The sequence below is a fragment of the Trichechus manatus genome, unplaced genomic scaffold, assembly GCF_000243295.1.
Source record: "Trichechus manatus latirostris isolate Lorelei unplaced genomic scaffold, TriManLat1.0 scaffold00031, whole genome shotgun sequence".
Lineage (NCBI taxonomy): Eukaryota > Metazoa > Chordata > Mammalia > Sirenia > Trichechidae > Trichechus > Trichechus manatus.
In genome coordinates, this window is record NW_004443967.1 from 21,648,876 (window position 1) to 21,659,044 (window position 10,169).

General features: G+C 50.6%; 1 protein-coding gene across 5 annotated transcripts in view; it reads left to right on the forward strand.

Annotated features, from left to right (window-relative positions):
* INPP5A (inositol polyphosphate-5-phosphatase A) overlaps positions 1-10,169 on the forward strand; it is a 194,414-nt gene that overhangs the window by 124,632 nt on the left and 59,613 nt on the right. For 4 of the 5 annotated variants that reach the window (XM_023730064.1, XM_023730067.1, XM_023730065.1 and 1 more), the window contains 3 exons: positions 2,076-2,139; positions 7,210-7,296; positions 8,570-8,673. In XM_023730064.1, coding sequence (XP_023585832.1) covers positions 2,076-2,139; positions 7,210-7,296; positions 8,570-8,673 — 255 coding nt within the window. The remainder of the gene's footprint in view (positions 1-2,075; positions 2,140-7,209; positions 7,297-8,569; positions 8,674-10,169) is intronic. The other variant, XM_004374944.2, reaches the window with a different exon arrangement.

The window sequence follows — 10,169 nt, forward strand, 5'->3', positions numbered from 1 at the left end:
GGGGTGGTGTGACCGCTCACCACGTGTCGGGGCTGGGGTGGTGTGACCGCTCACCACGTGTGGGGGCTGGGGTGGTGTGACCGCTCACCACGTGTGGGGGCTGGGGTGGTGTGACCGCTCACCACGTGTGGGGGCTGGCGTGGTGTGACCGCTCACCACGTGTCGGGGCTGGGGCGGCGTGACCGCTCACCACGTGTCGGGGCTGGGATGTGTGTTAATAGCATTTGCAAACGCTTCGTCTTTACTAGGCACCCTACAGACCATGACCACCCAGCAATAAGCAGCGTTATCCAGCCACACACATGGATGGGGACTCTGTCGCCATGTGGTGGTGGCCGGGTCCAGGCGCGCCATTTTCCCGGACCTGGCCATGCCAGTTCACTTCCCCGCTGTCTCCACGTGAAAGTGTGAGTTCGAGTCTGCCTTTGAGGCTGCCGCAGATCCGGCTTCGGCTCTGGCTCCTGGCTGGCCCATTCCTCGGAGCCGGAGCCGAGGAACTTGGTCTCTGCCAGTGAGGCTGTGCCCCAGGAGGATCTGCCTCTGGCTGTGTCGGCTCTTCTAGCTGAAGTGGTCAGCCGCTGATGGTGTTCCACCAATGGGAATTAGCAGACACTCTGGGCCACCAGGTTTATGAATATGTAGAAGGTGTTTTAATTGTTTTTAGTCAAGCAGGCAGGGAGTCGACATACTGTGATGTGACGAGTGTACAGTTGACACGTGTGGTGGTTGGGGGATGGGCGCTCGGGACTTGGCATGGGTGTGGCCGGCCGCCACCTGTCAGACGCCGCCGTGCCCCTCCATAAATGGGCGCCCTGAGCCGTGCCGATGGGGCAGGCTAAACGTGGAGAATGGACTGCACTTTGACTTTAAGTACTCATTAGACCTAATTATGGATTGTCTGATTGTGTGAGTTACACCTTCTGTGCCCGCATTGGCAGTTTATTCTCATTTTATGTATTGCGAACCTCATGATGTTATGTTAGCTTTATCCCATTCAGCAAGGTCATGTCTTAAGTGTTTGCGATGACGTTTATTAAACTTTTCAGAGTGCTTTCTTTACTGAAACAAATCACACGATCTTCTTTTAACGGGCTGGTATCTATGGAGTAGCTGTAGAAGTCCCCTCACGAGGCTCAGGTCCACAGCTGCTTCCTTAGATCCTGGAGACGGCGTGGTCATTCCGGCCGCACGTGTCCCAGTGTCCCCGACATCTCAGGTGTCTGCTGTGCAGACGGCGTAGCTACAGGAGCTGGTGCAGCGGACGCCCAGGAAGGGGAACGCGTGTGGCAGTGGCGCCACCACTCCTGGCAGTGGCTGGTCAGCCTTTGTGGTCTCACTTGCATCCAGGGGGAGCCTCCCAGACACGCTCACCTGGGCCGCAGGGCGCTGAGCACAGCCCCAGGTCCCGGTCCCACGCAGCTGCCAGTGCCCCGCTTCAGCTTCCGGTGTGGCCTGGGACCAAGAAGGTGGAGTGGGGAGGACTGAGCCCTGGGGTCAGGTGTCAAGTGCACATGGCTCCCTCGTGCGGGAGTGCAGAGACCCCGTCTGGGAAGTGCAGTGTGTGCGGGAGGGGAGTGGAGCCCCCACACACCCACTCACCCTCTGCTGACTTCGCTTTCTCGAGGGAGGGATTCTCTTTCCCCCACCAGATGGGGGGGGTTCCCTGTCATGTCAGCTGGCCAGAGTCGCTCACCTGGGGTACCGGGGAGGGCACGGGTGCTGGGCAGGCCCAGCATGTGGGAGCGGAGGTGCTGGGGAGCCCTGGGGGCAGCAGAGCCAGACGGGAGCAACAGGGCTGGGGTGCCTGCTCCCTGTCACAGCCGTGTGGGCCTGTGGGGATGTTTCCCAGCATGCAGGCCGTGCATCCTCCAATAGACGGTTCTCAACTTGGAATGTTGAAGGAAATGCTGAACTCACTATTTGTTTCACGTGTTTTAGCTTGAGTATTATTGGGTTAACTGCGTTCAACATCTTGTGTCTAAGTGACTATAATTAATTTGCCGTTAGTTAAACTCTTATTTTAAAAGTGCTTACCAGCTCCAGGTTCTCACGGGACTTCTCTTTTTGTTCTGCAGGCACTAGGGAGCTTTTATTTTCTTCACGAATCTTTAAAAAACATCCACCAGTTTGACTTTAAAGGTAAGAGTCCATGCTGTCCTCTGCTGACTCCTGGGTTTCCTGTCTCGGTGGACACCCCTCTTCCCCAGCAGTCTGCTTTCTTCCAGTCCCTTCCGCCCAGCGCCCCTGGGAGGGTGGGTGTGGTCTCTATTCCCACCAATGCAGGCCTTAGCGCCCTGTGTCCCCACCCGCCGGCCCCTCCCCGCCATCCCTTCTCTTGTGTGAGACTCAGCAGAGGACTCGGCCATTCCTTATAATAGGGTTTGTGTCTTTGTGCCTATCAGATGTAGGAGAAACAAGAAGCAGAATGTCAAGACTGTGTAATTCAGAAAGGAAAAATGGGTGCGAGTGCAGGCGTGTGGCAGTGCTGCCATCCCTAGTGTCAGGAACCCGTCGCGCTTCTTTCTTCCTGTTCCCTGGGGCGTTTGTCACCCTGATGTGAGCAACTTCAGCTGTGCGTTGTTCGGTCTAACGGGATTTTTGTGCACTTCCTTCCACTTGATGTTATCTTTTCATGTTCTGTGTAGAGACTACTGAACTCCATTTAGGCTGTTGAGCCAGATCACATTAATTTGAAATGTCACTAAAGTTGTAATAACTGTGAAGAGCAACTAATTATGTCAATTTGTTCAGATTCATTATTTTTGTTCACTTGGGAGACAGATCGCCTCTTAAGAAATTGAAAAACAAGATCTTCTCTAAATTGCTTGAGTAGCAATTTCATCAATATTGAGAGCAGGATTCTAGCCAGCAAAATTATTTTTCACCTGCCCTGTTGTCTAAAGACCCTCCAGATACATTTAAACACCAGCGTTGGCTCTTTCCATGAGGACTTGGCAGGAGACAGAGGGTTAGAGGCTGCTCTCCCCAGGACTTTAATAGACACCAGACATTAATTAACATGTTGTGTTCTCCACCAGCGGTGTGAGAGTGAGCAGAGGGGGGACTTTGAGACACAGCACATCCCAGAGGGATCTGGGAGCAGAGCAAGGAGTGTGCTGATAAACCACACATCAAGCCCAAGCACGCACTGAATCTAGTGAGTGCTTGCGTACATATTTTGTACTCAGTCCTATTTGATCATAAGGTACTTGGCTAGCCCACTGCTTATTTAAATGTGCAAGTTAGATGTGTAGGGCCTTCGACTTGAGCACAACCTCCCCTGGGGGCCTCTGTGTTGTAAATGTTGATAATGACAATGATAGTAATAGAGTGAGCATTTTTTTGAGCACTTTCTTTCACTCAGTATGTGCACACAGAGGCCCAGTGTGGTGTGTTGCCAGCCCCGTGGCACAGGTGCGAGGCGTGATGGGGTCTCGAGGTGGGTGGGCTCCTGCTTCCACCTGCTCGGTGGCCTGTGTCGTCCGTGCACACTCTCTGCCTTGAGTGGGGTTACAGCAAAAGCAACTCAGAATTTGTGAATTTGAACACACTTTTAAAAGGTAATAACCTGAATTAAAAAAAAAAAAAAAGCAACTCTAGTTGGAAATTTAAGGAGTACCAAAAGGTATAGAGAAAAGGATTAAAGGGCACTTCCGTTTCCAGTCTGACATGTAACAACCTTGGAAGTCGTTGTTCCCACCCTCACAAAAGAAAAAAGCTGAATGAACTGAAAATCAGTGACTCTTCTTAAATCCTTCATCGAATTGAGGACACAGGGCAAACCGTCACCCTGAAAACTGGTGATACAGGCAGATACAGACAATTGCAGAAACTTTTGCTGGACCCAGCCTCAGCTAGAAACACTTAAAAGATAACTGACTAATTGCTAGAGACTGAGTGTGGACCAGCTTGAGAGAGAAAAACTCCTGAATCCCAGCCTTAGGGTGGCCCTGACACTTGTATTTTACCTCTGGGAGCTTAATCACGTTTGTACAGTGAAGGTCAATTGGAGAAAAATCCCCTCATGCAGGGGAAGGAGGAAGAATACCCATTTTGAAACAGCGCACTGTTCACCTAACAACAGCCTGCCCTGAGGGAAAGTGTTTTTTACCAGAGCCTAACTGGCATGGGCAAAGGGAAATACCCAACTGCAATCCTTCTAACAGTCCCGTCCCACCTAAGGGATGGGCGGAAATGGGTGAGAAGCACTGTTGATGGTCACTGTCCAGGGTCACAGGCCCACTAAAAGACTAAGATCTAATCATAGACTTATAGAATGCTTCCCTACCCCACACATTACCTCCACACCAACAGGGCTCCAGTATAACAATGGGATTACAGCTGAAAAGGCTGTAATCTAAGGAGGAGTTCTTAGGGAAGCCCAAATACAACAGGAGAGACAAAAATAAGAATACTGGAGGAACTTGAAGCCTCTGGCACCTTTAGGTACAAGAGACATTAAATACAACCCAACTCCTAGCCATATTAACCTAAAACTTCACGCTGTTTATCTTAGTTCCTATTACCTGATACATCATGTCTGGCTTTCAACAAAAAGTTAAAAAGCATTCTAAAAAACAAGAAAAAAAATCTGAAAACACAAAACAAGCGTTAGAATCAGACTCAGATGTGATACAGAGTTTGGAATTACCAGACCAAGAATTTACAATAGCTATGATTAATATGGAGCCCTGGTGGCATAATGGTAAAGAGCTCGGCTGCTAACCAAAAGGTCGGCAGTTCAGATCTACCAGCTGCTCCTTGGAAATCCTGTGGGGCAGTTCTACTCTGTCCTGTAGGGTCGCTATGAGTTGGAACTGACTCAGCAGCACCTGACAACAATATAACAACAACAACATGATTAATACGTAAAGGGCTCTAACAGAGAAAGTAGACAACATGCAAGAACAGGTTGGTAACGTGAAGCAGAGAGATGGAAACTCTAGAAAGAATCAAAAGGTAGTACTAGAAATCAAAAACACTAACATAAATAAAGAAGTCTTTGCTTTGATGGACTCATGAGTAAACTGGACCTGGCAGAGGGAAGAATCTGTGAGCCTGAAGTTCTGTCAACAGAAACTTCCCAAACTGAAATGCAAAGAGAAAAAAGAACGAAAAATAAATAAATAAATAAATGGAACAGAATATCCAAGAACTGTGAGACAATTACAAAACATGTAACATACGTGTAATTGGAATACCAGAAGGAGAAGAGATAAAGGAACAGAAGAAATATTTGGAGTAATAATGGCTGAGAATTTTCCAAAATTAATGATAGACACAAAAATCACAGATCCAGGAAGTTCAGCAAACACCAAGCAGGATAAGTACCACCACCACCACCACCACCACCCAAAAAAATCTGTATCTGGGCATGGTCATATTTAAACTGCAAAAAATCAAAGATAAAGAGAGAATCTTGAAAGAAGCCAAAGAGGGAAAAAAAAACACCTTACCTGTAGAGGAACAAGGATAAGAATTACATTAGACTTCTCTCCAAAACTATGCAAGCAAGAAGAGAGTGGAATGAAATATTTATAGTGGTGAAAGGGGGGGGAGGTGGAACCAATAACCTATAGTTCTGTATTCAGCAAAATTATTCTTCAAAAGTGAAGGTGAAATTAAGACTTTCTCAAACAAAAACTAAGGGAATTTGTCATCAGTAGACCTGCCTTGCAAGAATATTAAAAGAAGTTCTTTAAAGAGAAGGGAAATGATTTAGGTCAGAAACTCAGATCTTCATAAAGAAAGAGCAGTTGAGATGAACATAAAATAAAACATTCTGTTTTTCTTATTCTTAACTGGTCTAACAGTAACAGTGTTTAGGTAATTATAGCTGTGGATAAGTGAAATGAAAGACAGCGATGTTTTAAGGGACAGAAGGGAGGAACTGGGAACACTCTGATATACAACACCTGCATTCCCTGTGAAGTGGTATAAGCGTTATTTGAAGATGGACTCAGATTAGTTGTAAATGTATATCGCATACTCCAGGGCAACCACTAATTTTTTTTAAAAACATAAGTAATTGATAAGCTAAGAGAGGACATAAAATGGAATCATGTAAAATGCTCAGTTAAAACCAGAGAAGGCAGAAGAAGAGGGAGAATAAAGAAACAAAAAAGGAGAACAATGAATAGAAAACCGTTGCAATTATGGTAGATATTAATCCAACTAACATCTTTAAATGTGAATGGTCTAAATACAGCAATTAAAAGACAAAGACTGTCAGAGCGAGTGGGAGGTGGGAGGGAAACAAGACCCCAACTATATGTTGTCTGTAAGAAACTCACTTTAAATATGAAGATACTGATAGGTTAAAAATAAAGGCATGGAGAAAGCTATACTATACCAGCACTAATGAAAAGAAAGCTGGAGTAGCTATATTCATTTCAAGCAAGGAAGACTCCAGAGCAAGGAAGATTATCAGGGATAAAGAGGGACATTGCATAATGATAAAAGAGTCAGTTTTCCAAGAAGACAACAATCTTCAATGTATATGTTCTTAACAGAGCATCAAAATACGTGGCAAAAAAACTGGTAGAACTCCAAGGAGAAAGAGACAAATCCACAATTACAGTTGGAGATTTCAGCACCCCTTATTAGTAATTGACAGCTCCAGCAGGCAGAAAATCAGCCAGGATGTGGTCGGACTGAACAGCACCAACAATCCACTGGAGCTGACTGACGTTGTAGAGTACCTCAATAGCAGTAGCGTATTGTTGGTGCTGGCGTTGGGGCGCCCCACGCTGCAGGCTGGCTTCAGATTGCGGGTGTGGGTCAGCTAGCCGGGAGCTGCCGTGTTGAGTGTTGTGAACAAGCCCAGACACACGGTGGTGACTCAGCGAGGACAGAGCTGCCCCCGGAGTGTCTGGTCACCCCCCCTGCTGGTTTTTAGAATCCCTCCCCCTCAGTTTTGTGTCCAGGTTGCAGGTTGTCTGTCTGTCTCATTAAAGAGGATGCCATGTGACGCCCATGACACGGAGGTGGCTTTGTTTCTGCCCCCTCCACCCCCACCCCGTGTGATGGCAGCTCCACAGGAGTGATCCTTGATCAATGCTGCTCCTCCGCGGAGATGGATGGGTGGTTACAGTAAGTGCTTCTCGTGATTGAAGGCACTTGTACTTGACGTCCAGCCGCAAACAGGCAGGCCTTGAGTGGGCTCAGAACCATGGTGGTCCCTTGTTTCTTTAATCACCTCCCGCTTAGGCCAGCCCGAGCATGTGCTGCACAACCCCAGGACCCTTTCATGCTCTCTCAGTGAGAAAGACCCCAAGACAGCCCTTGGAGGCAGAGGTGAGGGCCCGTCAGCGTGCTGCTCCTTGTGTGTGGGGTGTGGTCAGAGGGGATTTAGATATAGCGAGCTTACAGTTCTGGGTTTGGGGATGGTCTCCATGATCCCTAAACCGCTGGACTGTCCACGTTGCCTCCCACCAGCGTGGCCCAGACACCTGGTGCTGGCGCCTTCGGGCTGCGTCTATATCACAGATCCGGGGCATGGGGGGTGGGGAGCCCTTTGCTTTTTCTCCCCCAAACCCACCACAGTACAGGGCTCAGTCCTCCAGAAACAACCCACGTGTGCCACTGGTATGAAACACAGAACATGTTCTCGCACAGAAATGGATGTCATCACTCACTGCTTGTGTCAAAGCCCGCCCCCAGGAATGCCTTTAACACCCAGCAGTGTGGCCTGGAGCCAGCTCCCCTGGTACCAGTGCACGCTGCTGGGGCTGTGGTGGGTAGGAGCGGGGTAGTCGCTCTCCTCTTCTTGGGGTCAGGGGCTCTTGTGTGGGCCACAGAGCCTGGCATGCTGTCTGAGCGCCGCCCAGAGAGCCTGCAGCGATTGCTTGTCCAGGCCCAGCTGGAGCCCTAGCAGTTGGTCCTTGTGCCATTTACTGAGTGCCTGCTGGGGTCTGGGTGCCCACCTGTACAGATAAGCACCCCTAGTCCTGGATGTCAGAGACTGCCGAGACGGAGGCCCTGCCCACTGGAGTGTCCACCCAGCAAGGGGTACGCTGGGTGCCGAGCGCCGCACCCACTGGAGGCAGGGTCGGAAGGTTCTGGGTTGTGATTGGGCCCGTGCAGGGAGCAGGTCCGAATGCTCCCTGTGCCTGCTTTTCCATCCCTCCAGCTCCATGAAAATGCTTCTCCCGGAACATGAGCGAGGCTGCTGGTGCAAGAGAGGTGGATGTTATCAAATAAATTCTTATCAGGGTGCGGGCGAATGGTAATTCCGCAGCCCACTTACATACATTCACGCCTGTAAGGAGGATGCCAATTAACCCTTGTAAATCCCAGGCCAACGCTCTGCGGGGTAAAGAAGTGGAGTGTCATGCTCTGGGTCGCCGGGATGGGGATTTATGAGCCACGGTGTCCCCAGGAGTACCGGCTTCAGGGAGCTCCTTGCAGCTGCTCCCCCGCCTAGGTGACTGGGGGCCTGTCCAGTCCCCACCAGGCTGCATGGCGGGCAGGCAGGGGATTGGGGCCTCGAAGGGCAGCCGTCAGCGATAGGCTGCAGGACAGGTGTGGTGACAGAGCCATTGACATGTTCTTTCCCCTCTTCACCCAGCTAAGAAGTATAAAAAAGTCACCGGCAAAGAGATCTACTCGGACACGCTGGAGAGCACACCCATGCTGGAGAAGGAGAAGTTTCCACAGGAGTACTTCCCTGAGGTAGGTGCAACGAGCGCCAGCCGGCTCCCTCACTGCTGCTGTTCCCTGAGCAGCCAAGTCGGACAGGCATTAGGACACAGTCTCACATGTCACTGCTGAGTGCCCACACCCTGCCTGTCTCACTCTGTAGTGTGTGGTCTTTCTTGGAGGTTCTCAGTCTTCCCGGAGGTTGATGGGGGCTGTCATAGATAAGTGCGTTTTGCGTTACATCAGTCCGTACGTTTTCCAGTCATCATTTTTCAGGCTAAGGAGGCTTCCCCAGAAGATGTAAAGGCCCCCGCCAGTGCACTGCTGGGCCCGGGCGTGGGCCTGGTCCTCTTCGTGCCCATGGTGGACGAGGGGCTGGGCCTGCCAGAGGGCCCCTCTTCTGCCCCAAGCACTGGGGGCACTCCTGCCCTCTCACAGGTGTAACCCCGAGACAGGCAGGTAGAGGCAGCACGGCCATGCTGGCGGGTGTTTCAGAGATGAAGGAATGAGGGACATTATTTACAGCCCCACATCTCAGACAGTTGTAAGACGTTGATAGAGTTCCTTTTGGTTTCTGACGCGTTTTTGTGTAGTGCTCTGGGTGTGTGTTGTTATTTCATACAGCTTTCACACTGTGTACAGAGCATTGGATTCTGGTATTCTTCAGCAAGAATTGTAACAAGCATTTTTGGAGTCCCCTCCTCCTTTATGTTTAACATGTCCACCCAGAGTTTATCACCTGGCCCTTAGTCATTTGTGAAGTCGTTAGGTTTGATCCCTGAACCGAAAGCTCTCTCGGGTGGTGACGCTGAAGACGTACAGGTTTGCGCCTGCAAGTTGTGTCTGTGCTCCAGGCGCGTCTCAGCTGCACGGTAAACGGGGGAGCGTGTCTGAGGCTTGTATCTGCTCAGCCACGAGAAGGATGGCTCTGCCGATCCTTTTCCAAGGGCTGCACTGCGGCGAGGCCAGACACGCCTGTGCTTCGAGCTGATTTCCAGCAAGGCCACAACTTTATTAACTTGCTTTATGACCTGAGCCTCCAGTGAAGGGACTGTGGCAGCTCCGTGAAGGATGGTGCTCCTGCCACCTCAGAGCTCGGCCTCCTCATCCATTGTCCCCTGAGCCAAGGACAGGTGTCAGCACCTAGTCCCCATCCTCGGCCGGGCCAGGCTCCGCTGCTCCGTCCTGTGCCTTGTGCTCTGCCCATTCTCTCCTCCACTCCGAGCCCATGAACATGGATGGGACGTAGCAGAAAGCCCCTCAGACCTTTGCTCACCTTCCTTGTGCGCAACGCTGTCGCCAGGGCTGCCTGTGCGTCCTGAGGTGGTTCCCACAGCGCCGTCCCAGAGGCCGTCTGTGTGGAGTGAGGTGGTCCCACAGTGCCGTCCCAGAGGCCGTCTGTGTGGAGTGAGGTGGTCCCACAGTGCCGTCCCAGAGGCCGTCTGTGTGGAGTGAGGTGGTCCCACAGCGCTGTTGTTGAGGCTGTCTGTGTGGAGTGAGGTGGTCCCACAGTGCTGTCCCAGAGGCCG